The 16,932-nt window shown below is 49.1% G+C and overlaps 1 protein-coding gene across 3 annotated transcripts in view; it reads right to left on the reverse strand.

The window, feature by feature from the left end:
* Positions 1-1,065: 1,065 nt before the first annotated feature.
* Mtmr14 (myotubularin related protein 14) overlaps positions 1,066-16,932 on the reverse strand; it is a 46,014-nt gene continuing 30,147 nt past the window's right edge. The window contains exons 11-19 of one of the 3 annotated variants that reach the window (XM_048438571.3): positions 16,825-16,910; positions 16,504-16,580; positions 16,246-16,282; positions 13,740-13,807; positions 12,886-12,944; positions 12,581-12,719; positions 11,743-11,919; positions 5,073-5,228; positions 1,066-1,652 (exon numbers count right to left, since the gene is read on the reverse strand). In XM_048438571.3, the coding sequence (XP_048294528.1) occupies positions 1,469-1,652; positions 5,073-5,228; positions 11,743-11,919; positions 12,581-12,719; positions 12,886-12,944; positions 13,740-13,807; positions 16,246-16,282; positions 16,504-16,580; positions 16,825-16,910 (983 nt within the window). In that variant the 3' untranslated portion in view covers positions 1,066-1,468. The remainder of the gene's footprint in view (positions 1,653-5,072; positions 5,229-11,742; positions 11,920-12,580; positions 12,720-12,885; positions 12,945-13,739; positions 13,808-16,245; positions 16,283-16,503; positions 16,581-16,824; positions 16,911-16,932) is intronic. The other 2 variants (XM_085686838.2, XM_048438572.3) reach the window with 2 other exon arrangements.

The following is a 16,932-nucleotide window of genomic DNA, read 5'->3' on the forward strand; positions in this document are numbered from 1 at the left end:
TGGTCCTGAAACATTTGGGGTGGTATGTGGGAGTTGGTCACCTCCGATTCTGAGGGGTTCTCAACATCTCTTACTTTCCCTCTTCCTGGCCCACCTTCCTCTCTGGAAGCTTCATTATCCCCTTAATATCCATGTGACCTTGAGCAAGTTATTCAGTATTAGTGGTTAAGGCCCTAATAGCAGTTACTGGGGTACTATTGGGGTATTTTAATAGGCTTGGTAACTTCTGGGTATTCACACCGATGGCCTGTCAGATCAGGGCTCTGGGGACATAGCTCATTGTACAGCACTTGTCTACTGTATGCAAAGCCCTAGTTTCCATCCCAGGACAGGTGTGAGGGGATCAGTGAATGGTGAAGGACTCTAAGAAACCCTTAGCTTGATGCCTTTGAAATTTGACACTCATAAAGCAGACTCCCCCCACCCCCAGCCCCAGCCTAGTGGTGTTGGTGCACATGCCTTTATTCCAGCACTAGGGAGGTAGAGGCAGGGAATTCTCTGAGTTCAAGGCCAGTCTGGTCTTCACAGTGAGTTCCAGGACAGACTCCAAAAGTTACACTGAGAAATCCTGTCTCAAAGTCTCAAAAAACAAACAATCCTTCCCCTCCCATGTGTGTCCACTGCTGCCTCCATAGCCCAGAAGCCTGTCCCTCTATTAGCCCAGATCTTTCATCCCAGGACAGTTGCTTCAGAACGTGCTAACGATGGAAAGTCCACATCCAGAATCAGTGAGGAGCCCCAGAACCTACACAGATGAATAATGGTTGTCACCAAGCTCACTCTGGCCTGTTGACCCATCTCCCATTTCAGGCTTATGAATTCATATGCTTCCCTTTATTGCTTGAGTTGACTGATAGGGACTGGAAATTTGGCTCAGTGGTAGAGCATCTAGCCTATCAAACACAAGGCTTTGGTTTCTGTTCCCAGCACAGACAAACCCAGGCACGGCTTTTCCTGCGTCACAACTCCCCAAAGTCTCAAAACCTTCGTCCAGCACAAAAGAGGACAGTAAGGTTCTGAGCAGCTCTGACAGTCACAACCACATGAGATGCCAGACAAGAGCCATTCAAAAAGACCTTGCTTTTATTTTGTGATTGGTGTGAAACTGCCTCATTTTCAGTGCGGGTGACTCTCCTTCCCAGGAAACAAAAACTGCAGAGTGGGGTCTTTACAACATTATGGCCTCTCCAAAGCCCTAGAAAAACCCCAAACAGTTCTGAGAGTTGATAGGAATCCAAAGACCAGGGTTGGAGGGAGGCAGTGACGAGAGTGGTCACCAGTCAAGAGGCTGGGAGCTAGAAGACCCCATTCTCAGGCCTGCTCGGGCTTGGGGCTGCCAATGTGCGTCATAGAGGAGGAGGGTGTGAGATTTCCCTCTGCTCTCCAAGTGTCCCTTTGCCAGGCATGGCTTGATTCCACTGACGGCTCAACTGCAACAGGAGCAGGAAACAGCTGTGTGCTGTCAACTTCACAAGGCACTGGTGCTTGTGCCCCGGAGCCCAACACCACGGGCAAACTGTTCTAGCAGGCCCCCGATGGCACCAGAGGGACTGGGAGCTACTGCCCGAAGCCCCACCGTGCTGCTGTATGCAGCCAAGAAGGCAGAGCGCACCTCCTGCAGCCGTGTCTCCCGGTCACTCAGAGCTGTAAGTCTGTAGGGGAAGGAGAGAAAGGAATAGATTACCACAGGACAGGATCCAATAACCTCTTTTCACATGGTCTAACCTCAAACTTCCAACTGCACCAGGTCATCATTTAGCTCATAGCCCAGACTCCACATATATTTCCTTACACAGCAATTAAGTTTCAGTTCTCAGTCTGTTCTTCCACTGCAGAACAACTTATTGGAGCACCGACTTTATTTTCTGCTGGTCAAACAGTCATTCTGGTGGTGGGGAAGGGGGAGCTAAGCAGTGGAATAATGAGCTCCGACACCTGCTGGTTCCCATTTCCTCTAAGCACAAGCTGAGGCACAGGCTATGTGCCTGCCTGTAAGGAGACGCCCAAGATATGGCAGTGGGACTCAGCTGCTAGCAGACTACAGCCTTCTTGTGGCTAGAACCAGACACCTGCTGGAGGGAGCTTTTGGTCACAGGAAATTCAGCTGCCCTAAGAGGCCAGGATCTCCCAGTGGAAAGCCTGGGCTCCAGCTGCACCTCAGTCCTGGGGCTTCCCAGGTAAAGAACTGAAAGGTGCTGCTCTCATTCTTTCTCCTTCCCTGTTAGGGCATTGATCATGGCAGACCAAAAATCTCACTCTGCTGTCTGGAATTACAGGTCAAAGGGGAAAGCAGCACACACAACTCCGGCCTATCCATGTGTGAATTCCACATGGGGTTGTCTGACGCCCTAGGGTCTCTAACAGAAGAGGCTTGAGATTATCACCTGCATCCATCCTCTGGACTCAAGGTCAGGTATATGCAGATTTTTTGCTAGAGGGTTGGCTGAAGAGCCTCTTCAAGGGCCACAGACCTTGATGAGTCTCCACAGCCATGGCATGAAGATCAACAAGGACCATACTAACTCATCCCAACTTTCTGCCTTCTGGAAGCCATCCTTGGAGAATCCTTCCCCCATACTGTCAGAGGCAACAGCAACATGCCCTTTCCTAGTTAGCCTAGGTCCTAGGGAAACAGAAAGTCTGGGAATAGAGGACAGTCTTGAGGCCAATATGGGGAGGTCAGAAAAGTCCCTAGGGAAATAGGCTGGTGGGAGTTGTCTGTGAGAGGCAGAAGAGAGCAGCAGGGGGCAAAGCAAAGTCAAACCAATCAAACAGCAGCACAAGGAAAATGAGGTGATGCCAACCCCTGCAATCCAGGAGCAGCCCTGAGGTCTCTGCTGGCACTGTGGGGAAGAGACGTGTCCTTGAACCTTTCTAATCAGGGTTTTCCCAGGCTGGAGGCCATGTGCAAGTCTCTCAGCTTCTCTTCAGGTTTGGTGGAGAAAAGGCTGTATCCAGATAATACAAGGAATAAGGATTATCTGTGAGTCTACATGTGTATTCACACAGCCCTCCACCTTCAGGCAGCGAAGGGACAAAGACCAATCTGATTAGAGACAAGAAAACCAGCCAAGACAGACTGATGTACATAGTACATAAATGGGCAATGTAGCTGGTACAACAACTGTCTCTCTCAAGAGCAGGCCAACAGGCTTGGGAAAGTCAAGGCCAAGACTTCAAGACCATACATGGGGAAACAAAGCATTTAGGATTTAGATTGTTTCCTCAAGGACAGAGACACCAACTCAATCTTGGAGGCTCTGAGATCACAGAATCTTCTGTCCTTTGAGAACCCCCCAGCTTTGGGGGGCTGGCTAGCAGCTCAGAGACAGCAGGAGGCTTGCTTTGTAGGCTCTAGGTTTGATAACCTGGGGTTGTGACTGCCTGCTCCTCTGAGGTGAGGGGTGCTGACAAGCAGGGCAGGGGGTGCTCCACACTGTCTTCACAGGATTCTTTCACTAGTCTGGCAGGAGAAGACTTTTTTGTGTGTTTTTTGTTTGCTTGTTTTTTAGAGACAGGGTTTCTATGTGTAACAGTTGTGGATGTCCTGAAACTCACTCTGTAGACCAGGCTGGCCTCGAACTCAAGAGATGTGCTTGCCTCTGCCTCCAGAGTGCAGGGATTAAAGGCCTGTGCCACCATCGTCTGGCAACACTTCTTTATAGAAACATGTAAGGATTTTTATTTTATCCTACAAAATTGGGCTGGGGATGTGGCCTGTTTGGTAGAGTGCTTGCTTAGCATGGATGAAACAAAGTTTCATCCCTAGGACCACCACATAAGCCAGGCTTGGGAACACATGTCTGTAACCTCAACATTCAGGAGGTATAATAAGGGCTGGATGGAAAATAAGTTCAAGGTGACCTTTGTTTTTGTTTTTTTTTTTTTAAAAAGATTTATTTATTTATTAAGCATACAATGTACTGCTGGCAAGGAAGGCACCAGGTCTCATTACAGATGATTGTGAGCCACCATGTGGTTGCTAGAAATTAAACTCGGAACCTCTGGAAGAGCAGCCAGTGCTCTTACCCTCTGAGCCATCTCTCCAGCCCTCAAGGTGACCTTTGAGTACTACTATATCCAACACTGGGCTAGAGATCCTGTCTCAAAACACATTAAATAATCTAAGATCTATCTTTGTGGGTTGGGGCCTGACTCTAGGGAGGCGGGACTAAGCAATGGATTTGGAAGCCCTAAGGCGACGTCCCAGTTTCGGGGCTAGGATCTTAAAGTATTATCCAGGTATTCTAGTGTCTGTCTAGCCCCAGCCTGACTTCAGGTGGACCCTCATCTTTCCGTATTTCCAGAGTAACTTGCCTCCGCTTAGACAGCAAAGGGCTGGGTGTTAACTGTCACCAGGTGTGGTGATGGATGAGTCCCTAGAATTTCAAGCCATCCCAAAATGGCTGGTAGTAAGGAAGGTAGGTTTACTCAAGGGCCTGTTGTGTAGGTGCATCTGAGGAACAGGCCTTACTTCCCACGACACTGGAGGGTCTCTCCTGTCTGACATCTACCAGCCACCAAAGATGGCAAGGGTAAATGTGGTTTCCCTTGAGGAAGAGGCATGTGATCTAGCAGTACCATACAGTCCTTATTTTTTGTCTTGAGGCAAAAGTGGAAGAGTGGGGGTGGAAAGTAACTCTTGGTTTTGCTTGGATTGCAGAGCCAGGCTAACCCAGTGCCATTTTGCTCTGGTCTTCAACATACACCTAGCTTCCTACCCCACTGTTCAGCTTTCAAAGGATTTTCATGTCAGGCAAAGCCTCACACATAAATAGAATCCTCTATAGTTATAGTCCAGTTAGCTTTCCCTCAGGGCACACCCGACACATCTGTGGATGGGTTTTGGGAGCCGAGAAGAGTGAACATGAAACCTAATGCACTTGCTGAGCTGCCACAGGCGTCCTTCAACCCTGGGGACCCAGAGGCTGCAGACAAATGGGGGAGGAGCAGACACCCCGAGCTGCTCCCTCTGTTCAGCCTCTGCCTCACTCCTGACCAGCACTCCTGATTGCTCTCCAGCTTTTGACATGGGCAGGGGAGTATCCTGCCTTCTCAAGCAAGACACTTACAGAGAACTGTTAGGGAGCTCATCCGGGAAGCTGAAAGGGAGAGAGGAGTCTGTGTGCAGGACAGCCCGTTCCTGAATACTGCCACAGCCCGTTACCATCTGCCAGCTGCCAAAGTCTGTGGAGAGAGAGGATCCGGGCAGGGGATGGTCCACTGATCTGGGGCAGAGAGGAGAGAGAGGGGAGACGATGCAGTCAGTCACATGCCTGACAGGGGTACCCTAGGGAAGGGTGGGCAGCACAATGGCCCTGTGCCATGGCTCTGAGGTTCTGATGGAGCAGCTGAAAGTCAACTACTTTCTCCAAAAAAGCAAACAAAGCTGGGTAAGGGGTGAGAGAGAAAGAAGACTATAAGGTGTGCTGGGCTGTGAGGACAGTGCTTTGTGTAGATAATGAAGCCAAAGACCAAGAGCAAAGCAAAGCAACAAGAGGTAAACCAGACCCAAAGCCTGTGGTCGATGTGCCTTTCCTGGTGGCTGATGCAGTTAAGTGTCACCTCAACAGCAGATCAGGCTGAAGCCGGCCCCAAGGGCAGTCACCCTCTTGTGACAGTATCTGTGCAGCATGGAACCCAGGGCCACTGAAATCTTATCAGAAGGGGGGAGAACAAGGCTTTTGGAAACCGTGGAGGGTGGTGACCTAGATGGAAGAGTGAAGAGATAGAGCCCTGAGGTCCCCCCTTCCTCTGCAGCTCCTTCCAGGAGCCAGAGTTTGTATTCAAGAGCACCACAGAGCCAACTATGCCCAGAGGGGAGGGATGAATCAAACCAGGCTGCAAATTGACAGCTTCATCAGACCTCTTCTGACAGAGATTTGGGAGCTGGGGAGGGAAGTTGTGCTGCCACCTCCTCCCTACTCAACAGCCAAGCCCTCGCCTCTGTCCTGGACAGCAGCTGACCTGTGGGCGGTCTGAGAGGCTGCAAGTCAGTCTCTGGCATTAAGCCTGGAGCTCAATACATAGCCCAGGCTGCCCTCAAACTTGAGCAGTCCTCCTGCCTTAGCCTCCCCTCCCAAGTACTAGAATTGATTTATTATTATTTATTATTTAACTCAACTTTTATTATTTAACTCAAGAATAGCAGAAAGGCTCCCATAAGGATGCAGAAACAAGGCCAGAGTATGAACAGGGTGGGGTCAGGAAGCAGAGGAAAAAATACCTACCCACTTAGCGGCTGGCATCAGTGGATCCTCAGGTGACAGCACCTACCCTCCCTCCTCCCAGCTGTTCGGCCAGTCTTACTGTCAAGCACCCGTGACCTATGTGACTATGTGCTCTGGTGATCCATTTGAAACAGGCTTGCAACAAACTATGTAGGCCAAATGGACCTTGAATTTGTTATCTATCCTGCCTCAGCTTCCCAAGTGCCAGAATGACAGCCATGAACCACCACCATACCCAGACACAAGAGCCACTGTGGATGTCAGAAGACAACTTGCAGGCATTGATTCTCTCCATCTACATGTGGGTCCTTGAACTGAACTTAGATTTTAGGCTTGGCACCATCTCATCAGCCCTTTAAGAAGTTTTTAAACTCGAGTTTGACTACAGATTTGTCCTGAACGAGAAGTATAGCACCTTGTGAGAAAGGAAAACAGATGGCTTTTCACAGGAAAAGCTGCTGTGAACTGGAATACCTGCCAACACTGGCCCTTGCTACATTCATCACTGTGGTGACCTTAGGCAAAGTGTGATGTCTTCAGGGTTGAGAACAGGACTTGGTCTACTACCTGATAGAAGCCTCCCAAGGGTGCACAAAGCCAGACCTCTTGGTCTCTAGATAGATAAAAGTCAGACCTGTGAATCACAGCCAGCCTCTCAAGAGAAGCCAAGCCTGCCCTGGGTGTTCTCCTGGCAGTGCTGGGCCTGCAGCCAGTGCAAACCCTCCAGAGGCACAAGCTTGGCTCCTCAGTCTCCACAGACCATCTGAAGAGTAGACTCTTTTCCATTTTTAGCAGCTTATGGGGAAACAGCTTCTAAGACTCAAAGGAGATTTGGGAGTGGGGGTAGAGCACCTGAGCAGAGCAAACTGGGCGAGATGGAACATTTCTGGGCCAGGGACTGCCATCAAATTTCTCAAGCCCCAAACCCATTCCCTGGAGGCTAGCCCAGGGAATCACAGCCTAGTTCCCCTCAACCCTCTGGTCCCTTAGGGTAGTCAATTCCCTTTGCTTCCCACAGGCAACACCAGGCCAGAGTAGCTGTCAGGTGGATGAGGCAAAAGGGCCAGCAAGAGGGCACCCCCTCCTATGGAACAGAAACAGCTCACACTGAGCAGCCATTCTTGAGAGACACTGAACGAAAACACAAGATCTTTCTACCTGAGGTTTAAGTCAAATAATAGGTTATGTAAAATGACCATTCAGCTCTTACATTTGGAGGGCCCTATGCCTGCATATGAGAAGGAGAGCTGGCGTAAGCTCAGCATTTGGGTTACCCTCATCAGCTTTAGTAAGGCTGCAGCCCAGGGCCCTGGGCTCCTACACAAGGGTCAACAAAGCTGTGAAGAGAGAAGTCTGATTTGCCTCCTGTGCTCGCCTGCTCAAGCACCAAAAAGAACATAGCCAAGTAGCCCTCAAACTGGAGCTATGGAGCTTTGTACTCAGCCTGAGGCCTAGAAGACCAAAGCCTCTGCACAGGATGGTGGCTTCCGGGTAACATTTTACTCCCTTAGCTGACCCCAGCCCAGGCCCTCCTTCAGTGGCTCCCAGCCTCCCTAACTCCTGGAGAACACCTGGCTGAGGGCAGTTATAGCCAGGGAGCTTCTAGCTACTACTTCCTGTACTGAGACACATGAAAACAGATACAAGGAATACTGGCTGAATCTAGGCAAGAATAGGTCTGGGTGAGGCACCAGGCTTTTATCAGTTGCCCAGTGCCCTGACATGGCTGGCAGATAAATGATTGATAAGAATAGTTCCTAATAAAACAGATGCAGTTCCTGAACATTTGTAGGAAGAACAAATATCTATCATGTCAGGACTGATAGACACCTTACTTCATTACACCATTTCACCCTTATTTACAGGGTTCAGGATCACTATTCTTACTTAAAACTGGGCTCAAAACTGAGCTCAGAGGGAGGAAAGTGATCCCCCCCTCCCCAAGTTGCACAGCTGGGAAGGCCAAAGCTGTGACTGAAATCAGGTCTGGCCCAAGTCCATTTTAGCCAATTTTCCTGAAAAACAAAAACAAAATAGAAAGATGTCAGGTGGTGCAGGCACACACCTTTAATCCCAGTACTCGGGAAGCAGAGATCTCTGAGTTTGAGGCCAGCCTGGTGAGTTCCAGGTCAGCCAGGACTTACAAGGGGATGGGGGTTGGGGGAAGAGAATGACAGGTGCTCACCATGTAGCCCTGCTTCCCAAGTGCTGGGATTAAAGGTGTGTGCCACCACTGCTGGCTGTTTCTCCTTCTTTTCAATATGGGTAGGGCTAGCTCATGAATGGACACATGACTACCATAAGAGCAAAAGTGTGACTGGAAGAAGAGGCTTCATGAGAGCCTTCTGTGTGAAAAAGGAAAGCAAGGGGGAGTCTCAGGAGCTGCCAACAGTCACTTTGGCAAGATGGAGAAAGGTGGCCCAAGAAGCAAGACAGCTAGGAGAAGGAACCACTGGGATATAGGTTTGGGATGCTGTAAGACTATACCTGAAGGCTATCTGATGTGCTTCCTGTTACTTGTATTTTGAAAGCATCTCAATAATCATGGTGTCACAGAATGCTTGAAAGTACGGTTACCTGTCTGAAGTTCCTGGTTACAGATTAGAAAAAGGAAAGCCATTCATCAGGTGATGAGTGACATGAAGGGAATATCTGAGCCAAGTCCTAAACTTTGAGGAAGCCTATGTCATTGGACTTATCCTCTTGACACCAATCATTGATTCATTGATTGTTGCATCGTATCTGTGATGTATCTCAAGGATGGTCCCACAGCCTCTGCCCAAGTACCTTGGAAAGGGCTCTCACTAGCTTCATCTTTGACTTTTTACACATGTGCATGTCAGCCCAGCAAGGCCTCCTGCATTCCTACATCAGCCAAAGGAAAAGTCTTGGGGCTCAAAGTTTCCTCCTCCAGGTTTCAAGCTGGGACTGCAGCACTCATGTCAGGTCTGGGGCAGGACAGGAATCTATGTCCTGCCGAGAGCAGCCAGGATTCTATGCTGTATAAGACAGCCTGGGACAGAGCTCACAGCTTTATAATGAGCAGGTGGCAGTGCCTGGGGGAGCAGCTAACTGGGCAGCAGAGGTTAGTTCCTGTGTTGCTACTTAGCTATTCAACCAGGCTGTTGGGTGTCTCTCAGCCAAGTTCATCTGCTCTTCAGGCAGCCTGGCATCAAGCTGGGCTCAGTGGTGGCACCATCCTCTTCAGTAGATAGCACTGTGCCAGAACCCCACCCCTCACTCCTAAGGAACATAAGAGCAAATATTAAGGCCATGCCAAGGCCGAACAGGTGATTTCCTAATTAAGGCTGAAGTAGACATGTACACTTAGAGTTCTGTTGCTGATTACATGGTAGCAGAGAAAAAAAAAACCCAAGTCACTGTCTTCCCTGTGAGAAAAATGGAATCATGGTCTGGTAAGAATCACCACTCCACAGAGCTTTCCTCCCCACTCACAGCAAAGCCTCTGCCATTCCTCTCACGGGGGTCCTGCTGTAGGAGAGGCAGGGGTTAGAGAGTGTGAACACATGAGACCCAGCACCTCACAGCAACAGTGATTGTCACAGTCATGGATAACTTTCCTAAAGGGCTGCTTTCCACATAGATTTGCCTGTGGCACTGAAGACCTGATTGGCTACTGTTACCTAAGAGGCAGAGCAGCTAATGACAGGATCCCTCAGGCACTTTAAGATAAAAGAGACTAAATTAATTTTAATGTTAATGGAAATACATAATTAGAATGCTCTAAATCAGAATAGTGTAGTCTTTCAAAACCTCTGGCAGCAGACTGATTCAGAACTGTGTTGCCTGGCTCGCTGGGCCTGGCTCTGGGTAGGTGCTCTCAGAAGACACTGTTCACAGCAGTTGCCTCACACACTGTCTACCCAATTCCCCATTTAGGTCCATGCTAGCCTTGGGCTGGCCTCAGGGTATAGGGCTTTGAGGCAAAAAGGTGGATCCCCCAACACTCCTCATCTCCCCGAGAAAGGACCTTTATGGCCATCATGGACCCTGTGAGAAAGTCCGAGTCACTCAAAGGAGGTTAAAAAAAAATCTGTAAGATTGAAGGAAACTATGACGACTGTCCTGGGAGGCAGAAGGGGATGATAAAAAGTGGGTGTGAGAAAAAGTGACCGGTCAACATGGGAGCTGTCTACAGTTGGGGCAAGGCCTAGATTGGTAAAATAGACCATTCTGGCTTCCTGTCCAGTTAACCAGTAGTGTTACACAGAAAAGGCAGTAAAGGAGGCAGGGACCATGAACAAGAACCTCAGCCCAGACAGCAAGAGTCTAACAGTGCTACTACAACACCAAAGTAGCTTTGAGAACAGTTGAGTGCAGGTGAGGGGTCACAGCAACAGGTATACATGTAGGATGTGAACAGGCACAGGCAATGTGGGCTGTCTGCCTGGCCCTGACAGTCACCAAGTCTCCTCTGGGCTACAGTCTTGGCTTTGACTCACCAGCACTTGCTTATGACACTGAGGTGAGGGCTCTCCTGAAGGTAGCGCACACGGGGCCCCTCTGGCCAGAGCAGGTGGCCACCATGCTTTGGCTCCTCATACTCCACTGTTTCCTCTTGTCCAGAGAGTAAAGGAGGGTACCAGAAGTATTAGCAAGTTTGCCTTTTAACAGGCCTACTACCAAGTCAGAAAGCTACAAGTCTAAGTGTGATTTAGACTTACATGGCAAAGCTGGGCTCCAGTCTAAGTGGACTCCAGAGCTCATGCCCATTCTGTGAATCCCTTAGGGATCTCTAGGCCCCCCACTGTTCTGTTGTCTTTAGAAGGGCTAGGAATTCTCTAGGATTTAGACAGGAAAACAATCAAGCACATGGACTTTCCTTGAAATATGAGATGGAAAAAGCAGGACCATCATTTGGGAAATGCTTTCCCCACATGCCAGAGCACCCCTCATTCATAAGCCCTGGAGCACACTCAGTTTTAACTTTACCCAGGAGGCAGTGTACTGGCCTTAGCATGGGCACACCTGTCTTAGCTGAGTGGATGCTTTCTCAGGAGTAGATAGAGTTGATATGGTTTTCCACAGACATATCTGGGCTGGCTCCTTATCTGTTTTAGCTTCTCCATCAATGTGGACAAGGAAGGTGAGAGACATAATGAACCCAGAGTGTCCAGACCCATTTTGATTAACAACAGGCAGTCCATAGAGGGCTAGAATCTTCCAAAGGTGACCAATGGAGGCAGCCCTGACTCTGTCACATAACAATGATGACATCACTTGTGTAACCATGTACTACACAGAGCTCCAGGAAGCAATTCCAAAAGCTTTTACAAACCAGTGAAGGCTCTGTGCCCCAACAACAACCAATTCTTCAAAGAGTGGGCCTGCTAAGCTATCCACTTCTTCCAACTTCTAAGGAGCTACATCAGGCACATACCAAGGAATCCCAGCCTATAGATACCAGCTTCAACCCCTGCTTCCAACCATGCTAATGGAGGAAAGTCAGTAACATTTTCCAGCAGGTTCCTTAAACCTTGGGGTTCCTCACCTGGGTTTGGGGACCTCAAGAGGACTGCTGCCCATCCTGAAAAAGTCAGAATGGTTTGAGGATGAAGAGCTGGAAGACTTGGCTTCAGCCAGCCCATGGTGGGAAGGCAGGCGGTCCTCAGAGGGTTGTGGCCGGCTCCAGAGCACACTCTGTGGGGAGGATGAGTGACTCTTCCTCCTGTGGCAGAAGAGCAAGGCTGTCAGCTGGGTTCCAGAGCCACTTTGTCTATGTGGGAACTTTCATGCCCAGGAGGCACAAACACTTGTACCTCTCCCAGACTCAAGCCACAGGCAACAAGGGCTGGGACTTTAACTGAGACTCTAAGGCATTCTAATTGCACTGGCCCATGACTCAGAACATGTTAGAAAATTATTCTTAGTGTGCACTAACTGCTCTATTCCCTAACTTGTAAATGCTATACAACTCTGCCATGTGTCTAAGGAGGAAGACATTAAGGCCTCAGATCCAGCCACATTCTCATGGGAGGACCCTCAAAGCAGGTCCCTTAACATCGTATGTACCCACCACCTTTTGTTTCCTTTCGCTAAGCTGGCCTCCTACGTCCTGGCACACTGTACAGGGTACTCTTCCCTCTCATCTCGCTGCTTCTTGGTCCCACTGGGAGCACCAGCACTTTATGCTTCTGGGCCACCATGCAGTGCCCCTCACCAACCAGATGGCTGAGCTCTGAGGCCCAGTACAGACAGCAGGGGATGAAGCTGTGCTCTCAAGCCTTCTGCCAGAGCCCCTTTGTTCCTGGGGCTACAGCTTGGCCCCCTAGGGCTGGTGGCCTTGGGCCACAGCTGTGAGTTTACTCTGTCTCAGTCTGGCCCCTCACCAAGCTGCCTGAGTTGGTGCTCCTGCCGGGACAAGTTCCACAGCCTCATAGGTGAAGCTCCCCACGGCTCCTGGTGAATTCTCCAAGACCAGGGAGAAGTCGCTGCCTAGGCTGGTGGTGCTGCCTCGGTCTCTGCGTCCTGAAAGCAGCCAGAAAAAGTCAGCATGTTACCTTCCCTACTACCAGTCTCCCACCTTTTCCACACTACATGGATGAATGGATAAGCTTCTAGAACAGGTCCCCATGTGGTCTACTCTCAGGTAGCTATGGTGAAGAAGTAAAGGCTGTTGGGGGCCAACACTCACTCAACATGCAGATATCTTCCATAGTGAAGCCTGCATCCCGAGTTGGCAAACTCTTCCTCCTAGAATGACAACCCCAAGCAGGAAATTTGAGCTGCAGCTGGAGTTTTCTCTGTCACCTCCTCTTGACTCTGCCCAGCCTGCAGGACAGTTCCAACTACTGGCACCACATGGAACGGGTCCCACCTACAGAGTCTGCCAAGTACCAGGCTCACTTCTGGGATCTACTAGCTTGTCTCTGCCTGTCACATGCACTAGACTAACCCATAGTCAACACAGTCTGCTTTTCCTTTCAATCATGGCCCAACAAGTGGCAAGTTTGGTAGAAAGACAAGTCAGCTCATAGGACCCAAGTTCTCACTGGAGTCCCAGAGTAACTGCCAGACATACAAGACTTTCTCAGGCTGAAAGCAGATTTCTGCTCACTGTGAAGATGACCAGGCTGGCTTTGAACTCAGATCTGCCTGCCAGATGCTGGGATAAAGTGTGCACCATGATGCCCAGCTGAGTATGATTCAGTTTCTATGGGGTCATATTCTGAGTTTTTTTTCTTTTTTATGGTACCAAAGATTAAACAGGGCCTGGAGCATGGTAGGTGAGCACTCTACTACTGAGCTACATCCCAGCACATTTGGCCTTCTATAGGACCCAAGAATGATGAGCATCAGCTCAAGGCTGTGAGAAGTGAGGAGTCCTGTCCACAGGCTTGTTTCTTCCTACAGCATCACAGTTCTTCATCAAACCATCCATTCCCTGTTCACTTAGGTCCTCAACATGGACATTTGCTGTAGTTTACAGGGCTGGGATAAATACTCTACTGTGGAGGAGTTCCCCTGAGTGCTTTGGTCTCCACTTACCTCTGGGTCTTCAGGCAGTACTCTTCGGAGGTGATATGCTTCAAAAAATTGAAGCAAAAGAAGAAAATCTGAAGGAGAGAGAAAAATCAGAACACAGTGAGAAGCTAGCCTTCCCCAGTGGAAAGGAGACAGCAGTGTAGCACAATTAATAAAACCCAGAGACAGATATTGGGATTCAACCTGAAGACCAGAAAAGCAGCCAGCCACTTGCTCTTACCTCTACCTCAGTCCAAAAATGGCGATCCTGCCTCCAAGAATCCTCAGAATGAGACTGTGTCTGAAAACTGTCTTCCTCCCATTTTATATTCCTCTCTAGTGGTGGGATTAAAGGCGTGCACCACTAATACCTGGTTTTTATGGCAAACTAGTGTGGTTACTGGAATTAAAGGTGTGTGCCACCACTGCATGGTCTGTAAGGCTGACCAGTACTGCTGTTTTACTCTCTGATCTTCAGGCAAACTTTATTCATATTTATTAAAATAAAATGAAATATCACTACATAGCAACATTCAGAACTGGGCTGCTGGCTGCTCTGGTTAATCCCTCTTATAGAGAATGACCTGCTTTGGGGACCCTGCTGCATCTTCCATCTTCTGGGTTTATGATTGATGTGGGTGAAAGAGGGCTCAGCGGGGGTGGGCAAGTGCCCATGAGATGGGGTAGGGAAGGAAGGAATGTGCTCCTTTCTTGAGAACACAGAAGTCCAATGTAGAGCTTTCAAATCTTCAACATACATGTTCTTAATCTTTACAAAGAGGAGGTAACAGTAGCTTCCCACTTCCATCTAAGCGCAAGGAGAGCACTGACAGGGAAGGACAGCTGTGAGGGCAAGTATCTTGGGCATGGGGATTAGTGGATAAGGCAGACGTAGAAAGGCATTCCATGGGGTGGGGGGTCACATGATCTGACACAGGATCAGAACTTGTGTAGGGCAGTCATGGACTAGTTCAGAGTCTGTTGTGCTCCGGTCCTGTGAGGCCCAGGTCTTTGCTGTGAGTTAGGACAGGCAGAAGGTGCTGATTCTGGCAGCAACCCCATTTCCATGAGTAAATCCCAGCTAGTGTCCTAGTCCAGAGGCTTCAGTCTATTTAGCCTACATAACACACCAGGCTATACATCACACCAGTGATCCCCAAAGATGCAACCTATGAGATACAGGGAAACACTCACACATTCCCACAGGGCCCTGTAAGAGTCCCTCCAAAACAAAACAAAAAACCAAAAAAAATCAAACAAAAACTAGGCAGAGGGTTGTTCAGATCTCATCAGTATGAAAATACTCTATTATATAAAATGACACAGGTGTTCCATCAGACTCTTCAGCCTTTAATGTGCTAATATATCCAGGGAACCTCAAAGCAGAAGACAGGATAAAGAGGCACGTTATAGCTGTTTTTAGCTTGTTGTTTTATAGAGGTTTCTGTAGTCTGGGGAGGTAAAGCCCAACCCTCCAGTCTCAGAGACCTTTGCATACACTGAGGGACTGAAGGGTGGGACTCAGCCCAGACAGCTCAGCTTCATCTCTGCCCTGATTCTCGGAAGGGAGCATCTGGCCTGCTTTGGGAGAGGAGGGAGATGGAGTGGAGGACAGAATGTCCTAAAGCACCAGCAAAATCTCCAAACAAGAGTCTACAAAGAGGCCTTCTGCCCAGATTTCAACGCCGAAGGCTCTGCCTCTGGCAGAGTTCACGGGGCCTCCAAGGAACGGGCTTATGAGCTCTGCAGTCCTGCAGTCACATAAATGCTCAGAAGAGATTTGGAAGGGGGACGAGCAGCTAGACAGGATCAACAAAAGAAAGCTGGAGATAAGATGCCCAAGAAGGAAGCAAGCTCAGGAGCGGGAGGGAGAGAAAGATGCTTCTGAACAAAGCCAACACTGTCCTGATAGGTATCTCTAGCTCTGAGGGAGGCACCAGGAGACTCAAGGTTATGCTGCTCAAGGTCACCTAGGCAATAAGCAGGACAAGTAGACACACGCAAGCCCAACTTAAGATCTGATGCTGGGGGAAGCCATGACAAGCAGAGAAAGATGTGGAAAGGGCAGAGGAATCTGACCACGCTGAAGAGGAGGGACAAATGGACCTGGAGGCAGCCTACAGATGAGAAGTGGGCAGGACCATGCGTGCACGGAACACCTTAGGAAAAGGAAGGGATTCTGTGTGTGGCAGGACTGAAGATAGTAGCACTCCATGTTTCAGCCCAGAGCATGGGGTCATGGAAAGCACCCTATACATTGGTTCCAGAGCCAAGTGCAGAAAGCAAGAACATTAACTTAAAAGATCACAGCAGCTGTAACCAGAACTTTTTCTGCAGTACAAAGGGAGCCTGAGGTTCACACAGGGGGCTCTGTTCTCTTGCTTCCCCCTGCTCCCTAACGCTGCCTGAGGGAAGAAAATGGTGACCTCATCCAAGTATCCTGGGCTGAGAAACTGCCTCTACAGCATGGCAACCAAAATGAACGTCATTCTGTCTTAATGTGTGGTATAGGTCTATGAGGGGTACTTACCTCCTCTCCTTTGCTGAGCCTATCTACCAACATGTGCCTGAAAAAGAAAGATGAGTGAGGAGTCAAAGGGTGTATAACACAGGGCTGTAGGAGGCTTGTGCACCAGAGACAGACCAGTCTTTGGCACTAATGCATCAGATGAAGCCTGCCAACATTTCTGATCTTTTCCAAAGGGAGCTAACTGTTTTCTTATCTCTGTTCCCCATAAAAAATACCATGCACATACACTTCAAAGGCTGGTGTTCCTTGAAAACTTACCCAAAGAGGAACCAGTCATAGGCCACAGTCAGGTAGAGGATCTCAGCAGGCTTCAGAGATGTGTGGATTAGCCCATCCTGGGAGAGTCCAAAGGTGGCAAAGATCAGAAAGATCAGACTTCCTTGCCCCAGGAGCAAACCATACCATAGACTGGGTGACCATGCCCGCTGACCAAGAACAGAGTTAAACATGACACCTGCTGAGTGTGCCCTCACCCCACAGCGTCTCTGTATCTTGGAGATAATAATTAAGACACCAAAAGGTAAAGCCTAAGATGGTCTCTGCATGTTCCCTGACTCCAAGACATTTATTCATACTCACAGCCCATAAGGAAAGGCGTAGAAGAGAGATGAAAAGAGGGGTCCGATCCCAGCCTGAGATACAGTGTACCAGCAGCCCGCTGTCATCTGTGGCAGAACAGGAACACCA

This window comes from Myodes glareolus, chromosome 3 (assembly GCF_982192425.1).
Source record: "Myodes glareolus chromosome 3, mMyoGla1.1, whole genome shotgun sequence".
NCBI classification, from domain to species: Eukaryota; Metazoa; Chordata; class Mammalia; order Rodentia; family Cricetidae; genus Myodes; species Myodes glareolus.